The 23,694-nt window shown below is 44.4% G+C and overlaps 2 protein-coding genes across 10 annotated transcripts in view; one reads left to right on the top strand and one right to left on the bottom strand.

Moving 5' to 3' along the window:
* Positions 1–1,321, bottom strand: part of LOC111849855 (early estrogen-induced gene 1 protein-like) — a 34,329-nt gene extending 33,008 nt beyond the window's left edge. The window contains exon 1 of the mRNA XM_072714398.1: positions 1,303–1,321. The gene's annotated coding sequence lies outside the window, so the exon portion shown is untranslated. The remainder of the gene's footprint in view (positions 1–1,302) is intronic.
* On the top strand, positions 801–22,256 carry slc25a25b (solute carrier family 25 member 25b). 9 transcript variants are annotated; one of them, XM_023823099.2, is made up of 13 exons: positions 9,605–10,236; positions 10,455–10,484; positions 11,318–11,384; positions 12,664–12,790; positions 12,981–13,068; positions 14,307–14,342; positions 14,977–15,088; positions 18,013–18,171; positions 18,400–18,552; positions 18,635–18,742; positions 18,840–19,007; positions 19,256–19,406; positions 19,503–22,256. In XM_023823099.2, exons 5-13 carry the CDS (start codon positions 13,004–13,006, stop codon positions 19,682–19,684), a joined length of 1,134 nt encoding a protein of 377 aa, XP_023678867.1. In that variant the 5' UTR covers positions 9,605–10,236; positions 10,455–10,484; positions 11,318–11,384; positions 12,664–12,790; positions 12,981–13,003; the 3' UTR covers positions 19,685–22,256. The 9 variants fall into 9 exon arrangements, with proteins under 9 accessions (XP_072570497.1, XP_023678860.1, XP_072570498.1 ...); XM_072714396.1 differs by lacking the exons at positions 9,605–10,236; positions 11,318–11,384 and adding an exon at positions 801–2,022; XM_023823095.2 differs by lacking the exons at positions 9,605–10,236; positions 11,318–11,384 and adding an exon at positions 6,494–6,987.
* The last annotated feature ends 1,438 nt before the right edge of the window (positions 22,257–23,694 follow it).

Genomic DNA, 23,694 nt, shown 5'->3' with positions numbered 1-23,694 from the left:
ACTCCCCAGTCGGGCTGTCTTTGCTGTGTCGTAATGTATTCCTAAACTCCCATTGCATTTGCTCCAGTCAAACATGCGGGTGTGTAAGCGGTTAGTAAAGGTATATTGTTTTGGATTTTTTTTGACTGCCAGCAATTGTTATATGTCTAAATGTATGTATGAGTGAAGGAATGAAAAACTTTTTGCAACTGCAATTTTTCGAAAGCAGGTATTAACGGTAGCTTGATATCAGCGATTCTGCCTGACAGACAGACGATGGCAGCCTTTACCAAGAAGTTATAGATCACCTGCTTTATAACGTACGTTATAAACGTACTGTTTAAAGTACAGTCTATTGCGTGTCTCTGGGTTACTTTGCGACGGTTTCTCTGCTTCGTATTTTGCATGTCCAAGTACACGTTTTGGTTGTGCATTTAACTGCAGCATTTACGTGTGTGTGTTTGTGTGTACGTGCATATTTTCCAAATTTTCCTGCGCAATACTTTTACCCTTTTTCTGAAAAATAGAAATTTAAAACAGTTGTATTATTTGTACGAGATTTCGCATTTTTATTTTGAATTGCACGTTTCACACGTTTTGCTTATCGTACGCAAACGTCGTACAATCTTCTGTGTAGATCAGTAACGCAAGAGCTTCTGGAATCGGCTTCCGTCCGCCTGCCGAAAGGCATTTACACCCGCCACGACTCAGGTCCGCCTCCTTGTCCCATATCCTCATTTCATTGGCTGAGCTGTGAGGACCTGACGGAATAAATTGCACCATTATTTTCAAGCACGGAGAGCAATCAATTGTAATGCAGGCGTCTTACAACCAAAATTGTAAGTTTCCTGGTTATTTCATCTAAGGAAGTATTTCCTTATATGCGTTTTATTTGTTGCGAAGTTTTTTTTAGCTATTTGACATGAAGAATGACATTAAACATAGAATATAATACGTGTAAAAAAAAAAGTTATCCAGCAGTTGCATTTATGAGTACAATTTGCAAAAACCCTATTCCCATATCGCCAGTGACTTCTGGTCGCTTTTGAGCGCAATTATATGGTCGAGTATGATTGGTCGATAGACGTGCCCATCATTTGAAACCCGCCTCCCCGCCCCTAAGCCGTCCCATTCAAAGACGCGAATCATTTCCTTCTTGGAGACTGCATTCGGTTGCCGGCTTTTTCATTTTTTTACATCTTCTGTCAAACTGACAGTCGGTAGACGGTGCGAAGGCGGTACAATCGGTGATAATCTACGGCAATATACCTGGGATAATCAAGTTGGAAAGACAAAGAAGAGGAGGGGGAGGGATTTCCTCACCGGCATGGCAGATGTGGAGCCGCGCCGTCCGACTGAGCATCCAGCTCATCACTCACCGGCAGTGGAGTGAGGGCAAGGCGGAAAACAGCTGGGCAATTCCTGTGGATTAAAACAAAAAAAGCCGCCACCTGGACTACGTCGGGCGTGTGTGGGGGGGTAGTTCGTGACGCGAATGCCTTTCTTATTAATGGATGTTTTTTTTTTTTTCCATTTATAATATGTAGCTATAATCCACGAGACGCGTATTTGGCTTGAATTTATATATTTTTTTCTTTGGATTTAAAGGAAGTTTTTAACATATTTGTATAGAAGGTTTTACTTGCTGGGACCGTCGGAGCTTTGCCACGCTGTCCGACCAGTAGCATGCAGCAGCAGAGATCATTCGTCTCCCCGCTGCTGAGCGGTGTATTCTGTCAGTGCAGCTCGGCGGACGATGCCCATTGCTCCCCAGATTCCGGTGTAGGTGCTGGTACCGGATTTGGAGCGGCTGGGACTCCAGCACACAAGCCCTGGGACTGCCCGCTAAACGATCCCCCAAGCGCCCCTCACGGGAGCTTGCACCCGTGCGGCGGCGCGGTCTGTGGTGGCCCCGACCAGGAGCACCGGCTCAAGGTCTTGTTCCAAGTGCTGGACGTCAATAAGGACGGGGGAATCTGTGTGCAGGACCTGACCATCGGCCTCAAAAAGCTGGGTGTTCATCGCACTGAGAATGAGCTTATGGTAAGCATTCTATACATAAATGTATTTATCGTGCACGGTGGAGAAAGTATGACTGGAATGATAATTACCTAGAAACAAGCGAGCGATAAAACACCGATTAAGCTGTGAAAGGAGGGGATTCTGTCTGGAAACGCAAAGAAGTTTTCTACGAAGCATTGAATAATTTGAGTGGTATGTGCTTTATAAAACACGTGGTCAGTCAGGTTGGTCTGGTCGTCCTCTGTAAGGCATGTAGGCAAGACGTCCTGGATGAGAAATATTTCCTATTTACCGCATTCCTCTGTAGTTCGAACATGCTGATGGTATTAGATCATTAAACTCTGATTCTGTGTTGTTCGAGTTTGAAAAACGTTTAAAATGTCTCCTGAAAATTCCCGACTGCAAAGTTATTGCGTGCATTTTGGGATTTTTGGTTCTTTTTTTCTTGTGTATGACTGCAGGCCGCTTAGAGTGCGGGGTCATCTGGGGTTCAGACCCCACACAAAGTAAGCCACCTGTTATTTTGTTCAGAGAAGTCTTAGACATACAATTTTAGAGAATTTTTAATACAGTACATAAAATGAGACCTTGCTTCTAATTTGAGAATCTTAATTTCTTTGAGAATTTTCTGTCTGCGGCGTGGGAGTGACGGGTAGTTTCTCCTCCACCATCTGAAGGGTGTGGGCAGCCCTGATTGGTGGAAACGGGGGTCCTGGGCGGAGTCTGCGGTGCTCCAGTGTGGTTATAGTGGGCCGTGGACTGTGGCATTCACATGGCTGTTAAGACACTGAGCTTTCAGGAGCTGGAATTAAAACCAAATTTTAAAAGTGTTGCTGGCTTATTTTTCACAAAGCAGAAATGTTCAGGTACATTTCAGAGAGAACAGCGTATGACCAGAGCTCTGCATCCTGCCTGTTTGAATGAGCTTTGTTTTTTGTTTTTAATCTGCATAAACAATTGATGCTGCTAAACATGAAGATGCTGACTTTGCCAGCCCCCAGTTAGCTGAAAGTATTGACTTCCAAAAACCCCTTTCCCTGTCTGATTGAGGTCCACCTCAATAATGTAACTAGTCATGTTTAGTACCATTCACTGCTTGTATAGCATGTGTGTGTGTGTGTGCATGCGCATGTTTACTTGTAGTTGCAGACACTGTTGCCTTGCCACAAGATTGGTAAAATCATCAGATCTTCTGCTGGGGTCAGGAATACAACCTCCCTACCAAGATGTGACCACCCCCGCCCTGACCTAGCCATGCCAGGAAATAGCTTATTGCCCTAATCAGGGCATTCGGACATTGGTACAGTCTTTCACATTGCAGTCAGACCTTCCAGAACAGCAGCTGCACAAAAACTGCTCCATCCGTTTCCTGTAAATGGCACTACTGACTGTCTTCCTTGCCTTCATGAGCTGAGTGCCTGATACTGACTCTTAGGCATTCTGTCTGCGTGACTCGCTTCAGGATGTAATTTTACTGTCCCCAAAACCTAAATCCAGGAACGGAAAACTCTTTGCATATCCTCTCTGCCGGAAACACCCTCCCAGCGGAGCCACTGTCGGCTCTGGCCTGTCGCCACAGTGATACCCAGCACAGGTGGCGGGTTGGGAATTGGCTCCTTTGCAGGTAGAGTTGCCTGGGTTGCTGATACCCCCCCCCCCCAAACCTGAGAAGTCTGAGATGCTTGTACAGTCACTGTTTCGGGTCTTGCCATACTCCACCTTGCAGGTGATAACAGGATTGTAGTCACTGCAGTCACTGTTTCGAAGAAAATAAATAAGGATGGTGCATTTCATGGTGTCAAAGATGCAGAGATCAGAGAGTGGTGTGAGGGGTTGGGAGCGTTGGGGTGATCTTCTCCTTTGCTGTAGGTAAGACCTTGTGGACCAAATGAGAAATGCAATTTGTGTATTTTCTACCTTTTTGGGGTGATGTTTGAGCCAACGATATCTGGGCAGCAGTGGAGCCTTGAGAAGGTTGACTCTACTGTTGTTCAGGCTCTGCAGCTTCTCCCTGCCAAACCACCCCTCATCTAGTCCACCACACTGGCATCATTGCACTTGTTTGTGATTTTAATTTGTTCCTCTCCTTTCCCTTAAACCATCACCGGTACAAGCGCACTCAGAACTTTCTGGAGCAGCCTTAGCCAAAAGTCAATATCTAATCCTTAACCTCGAGGCTTGTGTGTAGTTCAAACACTCAAACAAATGTTAGTTCAGGTACACATTTTTCAACTATGCGCTGTCGTCATGGAGACAGTCAGGAAGACCAAACGACCTCAGTTCTCTGAAAGCAACTGGCCAACTGCAGAATTGAGTTAATCGACTGGCAGCTAGTCAGCAATACAGCAAATAAAGAGGTCATTCAGGATTTATGGGGTTGGTTATGCCTGCAATGCCTGCGTGCCTCGTTCTTTCCGCTGTGCTGACTGCATCCCCAGAGGGATCATAGCCACCTGGAGAATTTGTGTATGTTAAGCAGGTTCGCACGGAGGCAGCGGCGGTGTGGCCATGGGGCCAGGTGGAGGGTAGCCGGCCAGCCCAGTGTGACCAAACTAGCCATGTGGCAGTGAGCTGTTAACCATCACATTGGGCGACATATCTCGGCCAGCCAGAGATTCCCATAGTTTCTCCTTTTACCATTCCACTACCATGCTCATCTTGTGCATTATATGTATTTATTTAATACTTGTTTAGCAGTAAAGGCTTAATTGAAACTCTTACTCCTATTCGTTCATCTGCATGTTGGTGATGTGTTCAGCCACTGGATGTGAACTGCAGTACCAGCCACTGTCACGCTGCAGATTCCTGCGTTAAAAGGCGAAGGGCCTTCTGCGTTATTCATTAGTGATCTTGCACACATTTTGCACAAGAATGACAATTGTCAGCATAAACAAACAGCTATACATGTATAATGAGATGCACTCTCCATTTTGACTGGAGAAAGACTCCCCAACACTCTTCAGAGAGGGTAATGAGTGGTGTCTCTTCTCCATTCGTCCTTCACTGCACTTAGCTGGACGATTCTATGTTTGCATGAAGATCCAAACGGAAATGTTGATTTGGCTGAAGATGGATTTGCCCTGCCCTCAGGCTGGAAAACTGACCAAAAGTTTTAAGACTGGCGAACACAGGCTGACCCTCAGTTCCCAGTTCTCTGGACAGACATCTCTGATACCCCTTTTCCACTGCAAAGGTGCCGGTGCCGTTCCGGTGCCGATCCCCAATTTGGAACCAATGGCACGTTTGTCCACAGAAAAAAAAAATGGCGCCGGTGCCGCAATATCTGCTCCGAACCGGCGCCAAACCTTTGCTGGTCTGGATGAAGCACCCGTGTGGTCATGAGAGGGGGGCGGAGTAACTGAGGCAATGCAAAATAAAGAGAATGTCGGAAAGCAAGAGCGTAATTCTATGGTCTGCAATCTGGTCTTCCCAAGAGATGCAGCAGAAATTAGAAAGCACACAAAGAAAGAAAAAGGTGTATGAATAGAGAAGGGAAAAACTGAAAGTTCCCCCGTTGTTGCTCTGTGTAGTGGGCATGGTTTGTGACGTGGGCGCAGTTCTGTCACCCGGTTCCCACTGGGCTCTCAAGTCCGTGGAAAAAATCGGGTCTGGACAGGCTTTTCTAAAGGCCTCATTACTGAATGGCATGAATGATTGAATAAAGAGAGGGAGAAGATACAAAGGTAATGGGTCCCATGCTGTGCCTCTTGGGGAGGGACTCATCCTCCTACCGCCCATGCATATAGAAATGAATATAGCATCCAGATGAATGGGGAAAGCGGGAGGTGGGGATTTGAACAAACCGGACTCACGCCACACAGTGCTGTGCAGATCTGGAGCTGCTCCCCAGCAGCATCTATGCAGTGATGAGGTTACTATGGCAACTCAGGCGAGGTAGTAGAGGAGGAAGGGGGGAGGGGCTGGGGAAACCACCTCAGCAAAATTTCCACAGAAGATATGGGGAGAGAGAAGGACCGACTTCCCTCCCTCTATCTTAAACAGCGAATCAGTTAGCTGGTGGCCAGTTCTTATTACCTTTTGCGATTGGCTGCTAAGCTTAGACCTAACAGTGTGGGGCACTCTGGTTGGCTTGCGCGCAGCTGCAGTGAGGATGCAGATTTCTAGGGGGCCTCTTTTTCACTGCATTACTCATCACTAATGTGGAACCGGCGTCGAGTGCTTGCTCGTGGCATGCGCTGCGACCGGTGCCGGTAGCGGCTGCGTGCCTCTCGCAGAGACGTCTCGGCCCAGTCTGGCTTTTCCACAAACCTAGACGGCGTCCTGTTTTGCCAGAGCATGCTTATTAACAACCGCGGTGCCACTGTGTGATCCTGTGTCAGTCTAGCCGGAGAGATTCCCTACGGAGGTAAAGCAGTTTTATAGATTTTTTTGGGGGTTTTCGGCACATGGATGCGGTGAAGATGCAAGCCTCCTGAGAGAGACGGCGCGAGGAGAAAGGCTGTGGTTTTGGAGGGTATTTGGGGTGAGCTGCTTGCGTTTAAGGACATTCCCAAATATAACACTCAGCCTGTCCTGACCACTCCACAATGTTTCTGCTGTGAGTGTGCGTATATGTGTACTTATAGCTGTGCATTTACCTCTGACGTGAATATGTAAGTGAGCGTGACTAAGTCTGTAAGTGTGTATGTCCGTGGCTGTGTGCGGCTGTGGGGGAAGTCAGGCGGGCCAAGTTGTGTGCCTCCGTCGTACCTGACTCTTCGGAGCAGTGCATTGTGGGAAGGGATGCTGCCGGAGATCTGCAGGTCCGCCTTGCGCTGGCTCTCAGGAGCTGGGGGGGCCTCGTGTGATCCCGAGGGCGAGCTGGCCACCAGGAGCCGCAGGCCAGGAGAGGAAGAGGAGAACGAGCAAGGGGGGCTGGGGTCAGAGGCCCGGTCAGACCCTCCGGCAAGAAGCGCGGAGAGCCAGGAGGCAGGGAAGCGGACCACGGTGCTCGTCATGGTGGCGCCACCACCGGACTTCCAGCAGGTACAGCGGCATGTAGAGCGTGCTTCCTGCCCCCTCCGTAGAGAGAGACCTAATCACGTAAGCGGAGGGGGCAAGCAGGGAAGGCTTAAGGGGCATTAACTGTCCAGTTTTTGGCTAGACCCCATTGTTAGCAGGGGGGCATACAGAGGGTTCTGGGCCATGATGGCAAGTCCTCTCAGCTGGTACTAGAACTGCAGAAGTGGCCTCTTAGCAGGGATTATGGCTTTTTGGATTAGGATGTCTTGGCCAGAATTAGTCCCCTTCAATTGCCTTTATACTGTAAATAGTCTGCACTGTGATGCATTCCCTACAAAGGGGGCGCCCTACCTCCCCTAGTTATTCTCCCAAAGGCTGCTGTTCTGGTACATTCTGCCCAAATGTTTAGAGCTGACAGTGTGATGAGACCCATTAGATCCAGCCGAAGGTGGCTATGCCCAGCATCAGCAAGGAGAAATGATGGATTCTGGTAGAATTTGCCTGGTTTGTAAAGTAAAGCAATTTAATCCCTGGTCCAAAAGATGGGGACACCATGGGGATTTCCATTTGCGCCACTCATCTGCATACTCATGATTTGATTACTGATTTTCCTGGCAGGGCCTGTTTAAACTCACTGTGTCCTGGATTGAGTTGGACTTGACCTGATCAGCTGGCTGATAACTTGCCGATCATTCAGTCTACATATTGGAATGTAGCTGGCTTGGCTGGAGGGCTTTTCTCCTTGTTTTCCTGTGCAATTAGCAGCTTTTGACTACTGTTCCCTGCGTCTTGTTGACGAGGCAGGTCGATAAGTGTGAAAGCAAAATGCCTTGATATGCAGCAGTCATGCTCGATTTTAGTCTCTCTAGCCAAACCTGCCCATTGGACCACTGTCTACCCAATGACCTTACTTTGTGCTCTTGGTTGCTGTAATTTTCCTTTATGCATTTGAATGCTCCTGCCTGATTTCCCACCACCCAGCCCTCACGGCCTCTAAATGATGTCATCATGTTTACCGTCACTTAATTACACACTGAAAACACTTTTTCTTGGCACTTGGCTGACTCCTTACCCAAAAGTCCATTAAACTTCTCCTCTATAAACTAAAAATGTCTTTGGTGACAAACAGTGTCTTTGGGGAAAATTTGCTTTATTGTTAACACAAGTTCCTGGGTTAAGAATATCCAAGTTAGACAATGCATCCTTATGAAAGGACCGCCATAAAGCCTATTATTACAAAATTTGAGTTAAACACAATGGTTCGTAATAACGAATGCACGGACTACTTTGTGACGTTTGTGAAAATGCTGCGCAGCTTCAGCGATTCGTCGGCTCGAGGTGCAGTACAGTATTTAGTCACTTATTGTATAATTATTATTTTATTATCCATCCATCCATTTTCTGAAAACGCTGAATCCCAACTGCTAACCACTGCTTCCCCTTATTTTATTATGTACAGTATTATTTTTTGGGCTTGCCTACAAATTTGACTTAAGGATGGACTTGGGGATTGGATCTCGTTCAAATCCTGGTGACTGCCTGTTCTTGTTGGTTGTATTCAGTATCCAAATTTAGCATTAATGATGGAGGTTAGCGGTTAGCGCTTTGTGTAAGTTTCTCTGATTGGCTCAAACTCCCATAGACTCTCACACTGATCTTCTGCTGATCCCAACCCCAAGGCCACTGAATCTGGCAAAATTGATTCAAAATAATCTGGTGAATGGCATGGATTGTTACAATCTACTGCCTGAGGCATAGATTTATATAATGAGGTTCTATTATATGGGTAATATCTGCAGGAGGGGGGTAGGTCTAGCCTGCCAGATTCCTTCTGCTTCCTTGTTTCTATTTATCCTCAATTATCTTTAATACCGCGTCGTCCTTTTATTAAATCCGAATTGCTCCATTTGCTTAGCCCAGCTCATCCCCTTTCCATCTGAAAAAAAGCGTCTAATCCTCTTCTGTTGATACATCCTGTGTAATTTGTGTGTCCGGCGTCGTTTGCATGTCATCCTTGGACCTTGGTTTGCGGTCCTGAGGGTTATAGGGTTGAACACCACTGATAGTCTAGCAGATTACTTTCGAATACTCTTCGTATAGAAAAGTACGTTTTTTTAAGTCTTTGTGTGCATTGAGGGCATTAAGTCTTTAAGAGTGAAAATGTAGATTAAGTTTGAGAAGATTAGCAGTTATCTGTCCTTTCCTTTGGTCTTGCTCCCATGTCCGATACGGATTTGGGTGCTTTCGTTAAAAAAAAATACATGATTTAGTGTTATCAAATTACTTAAAATATTAATTATAATCCTAAATTTTACTTCATTACTAAATTAAGAAAACAATTTCGCATTAGATGCGACTGAAGCTTCAATTTCATTGCGTTTTTTCCTTCCTAAAGATTGATAAGTAAGATAATAATCTTACCGTCTTATTTAACCTGGTATAAAGCATTCTGACGAGCTGTGCGAGCCGAGATCAGCGGCGGCGCCAGGGAGGAGCTGGCTATAGCTCCTCCTTATATTCACCATGGCACCCCCCAAAAATGGTTTCTTTTTGTTGTCTTTGAATTTGGTAAATCATAATGCTTCGTCTGCTACATAAGTTTCATTTCTAAACCAAGTGTCTATTAAAATTTATTTCAAAGGGATTGTGACATCACCCGTCTCCTCTGACCTTGACTGCAGAGTTCGCTGCGCGTTTGCCTCTTTCTAATTAGCTTTCTAGGCGTTAGCCACAGAAGAAGCATTTCCGATTCCTAATTCAACAATTCCCTCGTCTGGAGGCTCAAACTGAAACAGCAGATGGCACAGGACAGGAAAGTGGTAGTTTTTAGTGTGAGAGATTTCTACTGTTTTCCCGTCATGGTCTATTACTCTCACACATAAGCCTGCTTTTGTATAAGTTCGAATTTATTTAGTATTTTATTATCCTAAATAGCTTATCGAGGCTTGTACATGTAGCCTAAAAGTTAAAGCTCAGGCTCAAATTAATCTTGCTCCCAAATAGCACCCGGATAATTAAACCAATAGCGCCGCCACGGGCCGAGATAGATGATCTGAAGCGTAAATGCAGCCCGACCATGCCTTCCGCGTGCTGAATGAAAGGCGGGGCTTCGTACTACGTCTACTGCAGGAATCGTCTCGTCTGATTGGTCGCTGCACGTTGCACAATAAGCCGGCTCCTGCATGCTGACCAATGAAGTCACGCCCCCGATTAATAGAGCAGGGTGCCATTGAAGTTCTTTGCCATGTGTGATCGGCGTTTGAGTCCTGGAATGTGAGTGATGCTGCTGTAGGACGGCTGTCCGATCTGCTTACATGTTGCTGCTGTACATTGGCATCGAACTTTTTTTATTTATTTAAAAAAAGATGCTGTGCGTGTCTTTATACGTGGCCGTTCCCAATTCGAGCCAAGGTGAATTTGAGTATTTCGAGTCTGACGGACTGCCGTCCAGGCTGAAATGTCTTAAACTTAGTTTATTTTTGTCTTCCCAGGATTTCTCTACGTACCGAAGCTGGCGAAAGGTACGCACAGCGCTTTTTTGCAGCGTTATCTGGTCTGGCGTGATGAATTTGCAGGATTTCACTTGTTCCTTGTCCCACTCAGATAAACATGATGATGCGCGTGAAATGTAGAAAGTCTGTCTGAACCGCTTTTGTACGGTAAATGATGTCAGTTTTTCGTCCAGGTATTTCGCTGGCATATTTTGATTTATGATGTAGTGGTCTTGTGTGTGGGGTGTAGGAGTGTAGGAGATTTTCCCATAGAAATAGGTCCCAGTTATCCTGATCTCCCTATGCCATCCTTAACCCGTTTTAATTTGTTTTAATACGAGTTGTTCTACGACACCGGGCAATGACATTAAACTTGGCTCAACACTGAAGTCATTGCCATTTTTTTCTTGTGGTAATTTATTGGTGTATTCTGTCTGTTTAATGTATTAAAGCGCTCAGATAATCTGTCGTTACATGGAGCGGACCTCTGAATGAACGATGGTAATAATACAAATTAAAGATCTTCGCAACACTCAAGTGATTACCGTGGAAAATTAATATTTCCCAGGAATCCAGGTATAAATGAGGGTCTGGTATACTGTGGAAATGTAGAGGTGGTTTAAAAGTCTGATTCTTTTGAAGAGGTGGGCTTAAAATCCATGCTGCAAACTAGTGGATTAAGGTGTCGTCAGACTAGACTTTGACATTTTCCAATAATCTTATCAGTCTAGGTTTGCAATGTTGACAACGGAGGATCTAAAAGGAGACTGTGACCATTTCATGTCTGAGGGTTTACACTATATTCCCTTTGTGACTTGAATTCTCTCTCAGAAGGAAATGCTTTTGTCTTATTGTTTGTTTAGCTTCAGCTAGTGAGAGTCCAGGTTGTATGGGATACACAGCCTCCAGCAGACCCTGACCAGATGCAAGGTGAAACCCATAAATGACTTTAATTGTTACTTGAATGAGCGTCACAGCTCAATTTCCCTCCATGACGTTGGCCTGTCTGGCCAGGGCTAGTTTTTACTGGGTTTCGAATGGTGTTATTGAGAACGTAGAGGAGTACTGGAGGACGAGGTCTGTCGACCCTGTAACCGCACAGTTTGGGATATGAGAGTAAGTTGTCTGGGCCTTCGATCTTCTGGGTGATGGGTCCATTTGTTCTTCTGATGGATCACACTACCCAGAATATATGCGGTCGGGTACTGATTTAAAATAATCGTAGTAGCATTACATAACGTCTGTGTGTCAAAAGCCAACAAAGAATTGTCGTGGGAGTAAGGAAATGGATCCCCATAGACAAGCCTGTGGTAGCGATATCTATATTTATATAAAAATATTATATATTATAAAAATATTTAGCAGATGCTTGTATCGTGTGATGTACATTTGAGAGAGCAGGCACAGCATTGTAATGTGCAGAAGCACATACCTCACTACTGACCCAACCACTGGAAAACTATGTTTAAGGCTTCCAGTCTTAAAAGCTAGAAACCATCTCAGTGTATCTGGGACCAAATTTAAACTGCCAGAGAGCAAGTTAACCTTCACCAAATACCAAAAGGTTCATCTGATAGGGCAAACAAGGTGCTCCAGAACCTTACACTGGTGTGTGTTACCCATAAAGTATACATGAATTGGCCCTTCAAGTGATTTAAAAAATAATTAATATTTTATTACTTAGTGTTGCGGTTGTAAAAATGCATCTTTTGACCAAAAGTTTGCATTGTGAAGACCTACAGAGCTTTATTGAGTTAAAACGCAGATATAAAAATAAATTTGGAGGGATTAAGTTGATCCTCAGGTTTGGTTTTACCTCCCTGAACGCTGTCTGGTTGACTATTACTGCTGACAAATGGCCAGAAAAACATTTTGCAGAGTATCTTACGGGTTGGCCAGGGCGATATCCACATGAGCCCCCCTCCATTTGCATATTAGCCATGATCTGCCAAGCATGAAAAGTGCTGTAGCCCTTCTGTGATAAGGGCTGCATACTGCTTAATAGAGCAGAAGGATGGGTGATTCCGGCAGACAGTGGCTGGCAGAACACTTAATGGAAGGCGGTTGTTTGTATAGCGCTTGAGTCATTTTTGTGTCATTTTTCTGGTCTGTGTTTGTCTTGTGGCTTGTTCTTTCACCAGTTGTGCTTCCATGCTTCAGATCTCATGTTTAACTAGCTATGACTTGCGTCATTCTACCTTCCATCTAGAAAATTGTAAAAGCCGGGGACAAGGACCTAGATGGACAGCTGGACTTTGAGGAATTTGTCCACTACCTTCGTGACCATGAGAAGAAGCTGAGGCTCGTTTTCAAGAGTCTAGACAAGAAGAATGATGGTAAGACCATTCAGAGGGGCCAGTAGCACCTGGATCAAGTGTGTCAGCTTGATCACACTTGGGAACTGAGTCTCAAAGCAGGGCATGATTAAATTGTCACTAACATTGATAACAGTCCACTATGTTGGGGATAATGTTCTTATTGTCATAACTGTGCTTGTACAGTGACTCTGTGTGATTTAATGGGCAGGTCACATTGACTCACAGGAGATCATGCAGTCCTTGAAGGACCTCGGGGTACACATCTCAGAGCAGCAGGCGGAGAAGATCTTAAAAAGGTAGGAGTACAGGGAGAACGTTTGTGGGTTTGAGTTCTGCTGAACGGTTCTTCTCACAATAACCATACGACACCAAAATGTTCCCTCTGTACGTCTATGAATTGTGCTTTTTGTGTGTCCTTCACAGATGCAGTCCAGACCAGTTTAATTTCAAAACCTCATTTGGGGGGGGGCTGTCCTTGGTGCAATATCCAGAGTGTATGAGCCTAGCATGTTCCCAAGCTACTGAGAGAGGCAGCCCTGCTCAGACGTGACCTTGAGAACCATGTTCCTCCAGAGCCTCAGGCTTAGTGGGAAACATGCAGGCTTTGAAGAAGCTATAGGTCACCTGTTATGCTTCAAATCAAGTATTTCCCTGAGGTATTCTAGGTGACTTTTAAGCTAGACGGAACCTGATTTTTCTTACTCTGATTATGCGTGTTTCTGTTACACATTATCAAATCTGAGGGGTGCACTGTGAAGTGAGTTAACAGGGTTTCTTGGGGCTTACTTCCGAGTTTTGGGTACTAGGAATTGTAACTCAATTTTAAACGAGGTATGTAATTTATGCTGAACACACCTAACCTGCTCAGAGCAGGTTTAAGTGCAGGCTCTCAGATTAAGAGGCGCAAGTCCCGCCCTTTCACCAATAAACGTAGCCTGTATAGGAGCCACCCTTTAACTGGATAGTAGGGATGTGCGATTCCACTGATTATCCTTTAGATCCAATACCAAGTCATACCGAAAGATTTATTCCAATACTGGTGGTCAGTTCCAGGCACTTTGTATTGGGGTGCTGACTATAAAATTTGACTTGCATTACCTACCTCTTAAAGGGCAGCCCTTAGTTTGCATCCTTAGTTTCCAGTGCTGACACCACCCCTTTTATGCAATCATGCATAGCCTTTGATTAAGAAAGCCCAAGTCAAGTAACTCCCATTGTTACTAACCATTAAGTTAACTTTGGGTATGTAAAACTCGCTTCCTAGTACTCAGCACTGGGCTAAAGGCTCACTGTGACCGAAAACTCACCCCTTTTCTTCACTGGTGTGTCAGAGGTACCCGTTTCAGTTTCGAACCCGTCCTCCTACGTCACCACAGTCAGACTGCTTGCACAATTGAGCCTGGCTCTCGTTTACTGGTCTGTCGAAAGGGCTCCCCTCCCCACGAGGAGTCGATCCATTCCAGTGTTTGTCGGTTTTAACCGTCTGTCTGTGTGCTTCCCTCTTCGCCTCTTTCTCCTCCATTGTGTGTCTCAGAATCGGGAGGGGGCACATCTGGGCTCCATTCGCGTAGTAAGTAATGGATTCCGCTCCAGTTGCTTGGCTTTGCCTAAACCTTGCCCCTCCCACCATAATGGTTAATGGTGAGCAGACACCATCTCTCCAGCTGCCCCCCTCCCACCCCCCAAACTCAACATATTCATTATCACCATGCTTCTTCATCAAAACTGGGATGCCAACGAAAGGCACTAAATCCGAAGGGGGGGAATCGTAGAAGCACAACATGAGACAGAAATCAGGCTGAAAAGACCATCACAGTTTCATTAGGCTGTTGGCATGTACCCCCCCCCCCACAATCCACAAGGGTTGGGAATGCACAGATATTCAAAGGGAATTCCACCAAAATGGTCACTGCTTTCCAAGGTGGCATCTTGCATATCAAATAAGGAATTGACTGTGTGACATCACCAGGAGGTACTTCCATTGCAGTATGAAGGAACGATCCATGGAAAATGAAGTGCATGTGCTGACATCCTGGGGCATGTTCTCCTCATTGTCTGTATGCAGATTCTTACATTAAGACAGAAACATAGTGATGATTTTCACAAAACTTGCGATGATTCAGTTTTCGTGGAATTCCTTTTCGCTTTGGTGACGTGCCGGACTCGGCTGTGACTGGTCGGTCACCTGTTTTGTCGACCCACAGCATGGATAAGAACGGGACGATGACAATCGACTGGAACGAGTGGAGGGACTACCACCTGCTTCACCCTGCCGACAACATCCCAGAGATCATCTTGTACTGGAAGCACTCCACGGTAAGACCCGGCCCCCTCCCAGCAGGTCGGGCAGCGGTTATGTAGTTGGGGTGCTGGCCAAACCTGGAGGCGTGGATTTATAGCCCTTACATTACTGCTTTGCACCAACAAAAAGTCTAGAGTAAAGATTGGAGTGAATCCTGCAGAGTTTAATCCTCTCATTGACATGCCCCCAGCCAATCGCTAATCACAAGCAGTACTCTAGAAAAGAGTAGTAGAATTGTGATACTTTATTAATCCCCATGAGGAAATTCTCTTTACCCCATCTTCTCTCTATAAGACAAACAGGCACATATGTAGCAATCTTGGGGGTTACAGCACAGAGCCAGCCAGCATGTGGCGCTCATGGAGTTGGGGGTTAAAGGCCTTGATCAACGGCCCATGGACACGTGACTTCTGCCTAGACCAGGCTCGAACCCGCGACCCTCTGATCACAGGCACAGAGGCTTATCCTGCTGCAACACACACAGTCCCCCATGGTTTATAAAAAGTCCCGTCTTTGTTTGTTTATACAACTATCATGCTAATATAAATGTAGTGTTTTATTTACTGCCCCAACCACTGTGGCCTCCTTGGCGTTTAGAGTTCAGCACCATTTAAAATCCTTCTCCTGGCCATCAGGATCCGGATTAATCCTCAAAATGGGTCACTGGTGCAACCATCGATGTCAATTAGTCTGTTAGTGTACAGTGGGCTGGAAGACTGGTTATAAACAAAGCGAATATTTTGAGCATATCCCAGAATGCCTTGTCGCATACGAGGAACATTTGAGAAGACCCGTCTCTTAGCAGCTTGCTTAACAGAAACTAGAACCGCCTGCTGGAGGGTGTAAGGCCTCGGTGGGGGCCGCTAAAGCTCAGAGTGAGCAGCGGTGGAGAGGAAGGAAGAAGGATGGGGGGAGATGTGGTCAGGTTGAACCCTGTAGCCCCGAATGGCCATGTGCACCGCAGATGTCAGTGTTTAGGCTTGACTCTCAGCCGGGTTCCTTAACCTAGCCTGCCTCCGCAGCTCACCAAGGTTCTCTCTTCAGCATTCTTCTCCCATCGACGCCGCTGTTAAAACATCAGTTTTCTTCAGTTCTCTTTGTTTCACACCAAAAGCTTCTTCACAGAAATTTCTTACATTTTAATTCACAACGAAATGTAGTGATGGGGAAAAAATGTTGATTTTTTTTTCTTTCTAATGATTAATTGCGATACTTTTTTTGATGATTCAGTATCGATTCACAGAATGCCGAAATGGAGGTAGTTAATGAATACCTTTTCCCTGTGACTTTTGAAAATATTTTCCCAGAATTTTACTGTATTTATAAAATAAAACCTCTTTTGAAAATGTACCTAAAATAAACAATCGCCAAATAGAACTCATCTACCAAGAGAGTCTGTCTTTAGTGGGAAAGGCAAGTCAGTAGTTAACTTCCATTCTGGTTTAACTCTAACAACTGAATTATGAGACATAAATGATCAGATAAGTTGCCGGTGTTGCAGTGAGTTGTGCCTACAAACACAAAGCAGTGCCGATAAATCACTTGCTTTTTGCTCAATATTGTTTCTGTGGAATCTAAAATATTTCAATTCAGTGGAAGATGGATGTCTTTTGGTGACCAGTTCTTCTTCGCTTCTCTCGTCTTCAGTCGTTTGAGCAGGTCCAACAGCAGGGATGGGCACAGTTGTGATTGGCTTGGAGGGGGCATGCTAAGCTCACACAGAAATAGTAGTGGAAAACTTCAGATGAGAGAATCTTCAAAAGGAACAATCATTAACAGGGTTGCTAAGCTTTGTGTTCTATGACACTAAAGATGTTTTAGAAACTTATTGATGGAGTCAACTATCACTGCTCTTGCAATGTGACAGCTGCATGTGCGTAACGTGCACTTTAGATATTAGTTTTTTTCGATTTTGTTCTAGAACATTCCTCGAATTACAACATTTGTAAAACAAGTGTAATCTCAACACCATATCACTGGTTCACAGAAGAACATAATTTCTCTTTTCACACAAATTGCATCGATTGTCTCTGCTTTCATGTGCTTAAGTCTTGTTTGGTAAAATAGTCTAAGTCGTTTCCCACTGCAATAATTTTACACCCAAAACTATGCATGTATGAGGTCATTGTATAAGCTACATGTGCAAAACAGTTCAGCAGCTTTCAGAATGATTCAAGAATATATTCTATAAATTGCAGTGATGCGACATTGTTGTATATTTGCTTCCCTCGGTACATGATTTTGTTCCATTTTGTTGTTTTTTTTTATTGTCATTTTGCTGTTTTTGAGTTATACAATGCTGTGTGACTTTAGTTTGCTATTCTTCAGGAAATTTGATGTTACTTGCCAGTGAATTTTACTAACTATAATTTAGTGTATAATTTTGCAGTTTTAAAGCTGGTGTCCTTGACATGAATTAGCTTTAGTTTGCTAAAGAAGAACAATCTGTCAGTGAAAGATAGATCATGTTGGAGGGCACTGGTGGGGGCCTTCTGCACTGCCCAGTGCAAAGAGGAATAGTAATAATTATTGAGAAATACTGTAACACTGCACGTAGTACAGGCCTGTTACACAGTGAGATCACTCATCACTGCAGAAGAGTAACTTCAAAATTAGAAGTCACCTTACTTGAAATAAATTTAAACTGAAGAGGTAGCTCAACCTCAGGATGGCGATGAAGCTTGCCTATGGTACCACATGGGGTTAGACACTTGCATTGTAGAATATTCAAATATTCTAACACAGTGAATATTCTGAGCCATTTACACCACAGAATTCAAAGGAGACACTTCCAGAGTAAGTCCTGTTAGCAGCTTATTTCATCAAACATTCGTGGTAGGGGGTCTTTTTTTCCATTTCGGTTGTTTTAATTTGATTAATTGATTAATTTTTATTTATTTATTTTTCTCCTGAACTTTTTTTCCCTATCTGACTGCAGATATTTGATGTTGGTGAGAGCTTGCTGGTGCCAGACGAGTTTACGGCAGAGGAGCGGAAGACTGGGATGTGGTGGCGACACCTGGTGGCAGGAGGAGGTGCAGGCGCCGTGTCCCGTACATGCACTGCCCCGCTGGACAGGCTCAAAGTACTCATGCAGGTAAGGAGCGGTTTTCTCAGGGAAGCAGGCTTGGGCTACACAATGAAGCAGGATAACAAGATCTATGATTTTGGTTTCAATTTCCTCTGTTTCAGTCTGTGTTGGGCGAATGGATATTATCATTTATCCCGATATTTTAAAATGAGAATGTTGCTTTTTTTTTTTTTTTGGACATTGCCCCGCCCGACCTGCTCGTGTGTTACTCCATCCACCCCCTTTGTGTGTCAGGTCCACGCCTCCAGGCGTAACAGTATGAGCATGACTGGAGGCTTCATCCAGATGATCCGTGAGGGCGGGCTGCGCTCACTGTGGAGGGGGAATGGCATCAACGTCATCAAGATCGCTCCTGAGTCCGCCATCAAGTTCATGGCCTATGAGCAGGTAAGTCACCCCAGTTTCCGATTGGCTCCTTAGTCCACCTCCCTGCCTCCCAAGCCCTGATTGGCTGTTGCCCCCGACTCAGATCAAACGCTTGATAGGAATCAAGCAGGAGTCCCTTGGGATCATGGAGCGGCTGGTCGCCGGTTCCTTGGCAGGAGCCATCGCTCAGAGCAGCATTTACCCAATGGAGGTGAGTAGTATGTGGCCCAGAAGTAGGTGGGTTCAGTCCAGTCTGTCCTGCGTCTTGACCACTCTGGAATGACCATGAACGTTTGTCTCCTTGCCAGGTCCTGAAGACCCGGCTGGCCTTGCGGAGGACCGGCCAGTACTCTGGCATCGTAGACTGTGCCAAGCATATCTTCCAGAAGGAGGGACTTGCGGCGTTTTACAAGGGCTACGTTCCCAACATGCTGGGCATCATTCCCTACGCGGGTATTGACCTGGCCGTGTACGAGGTGAGCCGCGAGCCACGCAGGGCCCCGTTTAGTCCGACTCCATTTTGTCATCGTTATTTTCCATCATGAAGAAGTTACTGCAGTGTTCAGCCATTTAACCATGAATTCGTGTAACAGTTCTTGTTAACTTGGCCGTTCACTATTAGAGTGCCTCTTCACTGATTTACTGAACACTGCAGTCATAGACATTTGCTGGATTACATTGGGTCTCCTCTGTCCTTATGAACCCGCCACCCCGCCCCACTCAGACACTGAAGACCTCATGGCTGCAGCGGTATGCCACAGACAGTGCCGACCCTGGTGTGTTTGTGCTGCTGGCCTGCGGGACCACCTCCAGCACATGCGGCCAGCTGTCCAGCTACCCGCTGGCACTGGTCCGAACCCGTATGCAGGCTCAAGGTAGGCCGGATCCCCTACGGTCCTCAGGGTAATAAAAAACAAAAATGACTGAATACCCCAGTTGTTGCAACCCCTTGCATCTTCTCCCCACCCCAGCCTCCTTGGAGGGCGGACCTCAGATGACCATGACTGGACTCTTCAGACATATTGTGCGGACAGAAGGAGTGACTGGGCTTTACAGGGGCATCGCCCCGAACTTCATGAAGGTCATCCCAGCGGTCAGCATCAGCTACGTGGTGTACGAGAACCTGAAGGTGACCCTTGGTGCAGCGTCATAGCAAGTCAAGGCCAGCAGATCCACAGTGGGGCACTTTCAGTAGTTTAAGGGACATATGGGACAAGCCTGGATCAAATACCCACTCCCCCTCCCCCGAGTATTTGCACAGTCATCTCATCAGTGGGAATCCAGAGGATGGTGGGTAGGTTCAGAGACTGTAGGGGGTGGGAGAAGATAACTGACACTGCTCTGGGGGAAGAGGACGAATCATCACACCTGCTTCTAGTTTATTTATTTATAGTGGGTTTTTTTTGTGTTTATGACTTTAATTGTATTTTAATCATCAGGAAATGAGCCACATTATCTCCAAGTCACTGCAGGGCCCTGATATTATATATTTAATAATAAATGCATGTAATGTAAAGGCTGCAAAAGGTTAGAGTGGTAGCACTTCCTAGGAGGGAGGATACTTGTTTTTTGAGTCTGTGCTGCCAAGTGGCCGCTTATTCCAGCTTTCAGCAACTTCAACGTATGCAGTGCCAGTGCCTCCCAGCGGGTGGCAGTGTTGATCAGCCATGCTGGTTGTAAGGATATTAATACGAAACACAAAGTACAAAAGGATTGGTTTGCTTTTGTTTTGTTCATCTTAATTTAACTATATATATATATATATATATATATATATATATATTACACACACACATACACATACACACTTTCTGTTGTGCTTATTAAGGCTTTATCACTCTCACTCAAGAAAACCATTTTGAATTTGTTTGTTAGATTTCCATTTTAATTATTTTCTTTAATCTGTTTAAGGCACATAACCCTATTCCTGTTGCAAGGAGCCAAACTTGTATGACCATAAAGTGGACAAATATAATACGAGAGAGGAAATTGCCTTATCGGTCTGAACTGTCAATAGTGGTTGTTGAGATAACAATTGTCAATAATTTTATTTTTGTACCTCTGAAGAACATTTTAAATGGGCCTGTTTTGTAGACACTGCATGGAGAGTAGGTGCGGCATTAACCAGTTTCTTTAAGTTCTATCATTTAGTTTCATTGCAGAGCTCGAAATTTCTTGAGCTTTGTGTAAATTTGACTACCGAAAACATGGTGTTACAGATGTATCCAGATTAGCCAAGGATGAGGTGTATAGAATGGTATAGCAGCAAATGTAGTCCCTTTATCAGTGATTGTACTCACTGCGCTGCAAAAGCAAGGCCGCTATTCACTTCATGCCATGTAAATTTAACTAATGTAGTTGAATAACACTTAAGCACTTTAACTCTTTTTAACCATGTTTTATTTTCTTTGTCAGTTAATCAGATGCAGTCAGTTTTTCTTAACTGACCCTTAAAAAATGCCCTGGCGTTATTGGTTTGCTTTGGACGTGTTCCTGTTTTATGAAAAATTGTGGAAATGCTGTTATTTGAATAATGCCTAATTGACGTAAATTATTTTCATGCACCCGAGGGAATCCTTTGCTCTAAGATTCTTGTCGGACAATGTCCAGTATTTTTTGAGGAGAAAAACCCAGAAAAACACTCTTATCCCCCGTCTGCTGTTAGAATTTAGCCTCGGCCGTCACTGTTGCCTTATATCGCATGAAACCGATTGTTAGACTTCAAAGGGGCAGGGGCTACCCCAAACCCTAGGGGGAGCTGTGAGGTGGGGGAAAAGGGAACTGGTTGTCTTTTCATTTGATGTTTACCTCTCAGGGAGGACTTGGACAGAAGGAAGGGGAATCCGTTTACTAAAATGACTAAATTGCACTTCTCTTAGCTGGTCTTATACTCCTCAGTACGGCATTCCTGTTCATTTCTGTTTCCCGGTAATGCCTTTAGTTTTTGACGGAATGGCTTCCCTCCCTTTCAAAATATGTTATTTATGCTTGATAACGATCATGTAAAATGTGCACAGATTTTAAGTGCGTTGTAGAATAAATGTGGCATGACCAGAAAGGATACCCTGATTGTTTAACCTTTTATGATGAAAGACAAAGCTTCATTATACTCTCACCAGCCCAGGATTTTATTCTGGAGCCTCTCCATCACCCCCAAACACAAACTTATACTTTTGGTAAAATCACCACCCAGAAACACATCACATAATAATCTAATCATTTAGGCAGCTAATCCGTAAGAATGCTGCTTTACTGTGACTAGATAAAACAATTTGATCTACATGCAAGCAATGCGTAGACTATAAATGAGTGAACTTTCATCCTTTGGACATCTTTCTCAAACATTGCCATTTTACTGCTTAAAAAATGACTGGCATAATGCTTGTTTAGACTTAACCCTGATTATTGGCTGACATGTGACTCTAATGATGTGCAGACTTTTGGTGGAAAATGTCTCAAATCAAACCTCCTTTAGCTAAAAAGTGGAACCGAAATGTCTGTGTAGCAATACATATCTGTACTTGAGCATCAAAGTAGATTTTGTAAAAGAGAATATTGTGATGTGGTGCAATGAGCAATGCAAAATCTGCCCCGTTTAGGTTTGTTTCGTTGTTTTGTTTGCTTATTAAAAATCCTAATGTGATATGTAGAATTTGAATGAATGTAATGCAGATGTATTTATGTTATTATGGGAACAAATGTAAAATAAAGATATACTTAGCTGAGATGTTTTCGTGTGTGATTTTAAAGTGGTATTCAGTATTTTCAGTATTTCTTTGGTTGTTTGTTTTTCAGGGAATTTTCTTCTCTGATTCTTTAGAAACTGCATTAGCATTAAAGATTCTCATTTAAGAAACCTGGGTGTTTATGTAAACCTTGGGTTCTAATCATAAGGGTAGAGAAGTAGCTCTCTGGCCACACGTTTTATTCCAGGTCATTTAACTTTTTTTTTTTTAATTCACCATCAGTTTGCAGACTAAGGGATGTCATTTCTACAGTTCACTTGCTTGGACATCCAGTGCATATATTATATCTATGTTAAGAGTGATGCACAATGAAGATGATTGTCACCACACAAAGCCTCATCAGTTATTTTGGATTGAGGTAGATGTCTCTGTGCACCCAAGTGCCATAGGAGTAAAAGCATACAGCCTTTTGCTTAGTTTGACTGCCACAGACTGACTGGCTGACAAAAGCTTTAACATCATAGTCTGAGGAGCATTTTTCACCAAAGCCATTACTGATTGCTGAATGGTTAAGATCCCACAAGTGTAATCATAACGAGAGAGAGGATATCCGAACATCATCAATTTGCTGATGAACTGAATAATGTATTATGCAATCATTTTTAAGGGAATACAAGAGAGTTTTGATCATCTGGACAGACCGGATGTTTTACAAAGTAGACTGGAGTCCACTGATGACAAGTCAGACTAGACTTTGGACGAACTCTCAAAAAATCCTGTGCTGAAGTCTGAACCCTGTCTCCTACCGAGAAGTAAGGGAAGTTTTACCAGACTTAGAGGAACAGTGCTTTTCAAAAGTGTATTTAGCCATGCCTACCTCAAGATGGAAATGGAAAAGATCTTTCTAAACAATACAATAAAAGGCTTCTATCATCGCCAATGGGTTCTTGATTGGGGTAGCACCTTCCCTACCTATCAAGGGGCACTGGGTGAGGTTCTCCAGAGCAGTGTTTCTCAACCTGGTCCAACAAAAACATGGAACGTCTGGGGGTCCCCGAGTACTGGGTTGAGAAACACTGCCCCGGAGGGAGCCAGCAGCCCAGTGGCATCTTGAGGACATCACCATTGCAGGGGCTACAGATGAGCAGCACTAAGAACCACAAAATGGTTTGTGAATTCACTGGAGGAATAAGGGACTAGAGAGTCAGCACAAATGTGAGGTTCTAAAGCCCAGTGTCACATATTACAGGTTTGCTTACAAAATAATGTCCAAGGTTTGCATAAGCATTAAGACAATAATCAAGCTGTGCCAAAAGGCCTCATGATGTGTTTTTTACAGCTCTTTTCCTTAGATTGTAAATTCTTTTTGAAAAAATGTAAACTACAACCTGACCAACAGCAGAAATGGACTAGAGAATGTAAGCATTCATTTCGAGTGGGTGGTCACTTCTGATACATTCAATACGCTTCCACCCAC

This window comes from Paramormyrops kingsleyae, chromosome 7, assembly GCF_048594095.1.
Source record: "Paramormyrops kingsleyae isolate MSU_618 chromosome 7, PKINGS_0.4, whole genome shotgun sequence".
NCBI classification, from domain to species: Eukaryota; Metazoa; Chordata; class Actinopteri; order Osteoglossiformes; family Mormyridae; genus Paramormyrops; species Paramormyrops kingsleyae.
The sequence above is the reverse complement of the archived record's forward strand: the minus strand, read 5'-3'. Positions and strand labels throughout refer to the sequence as shown.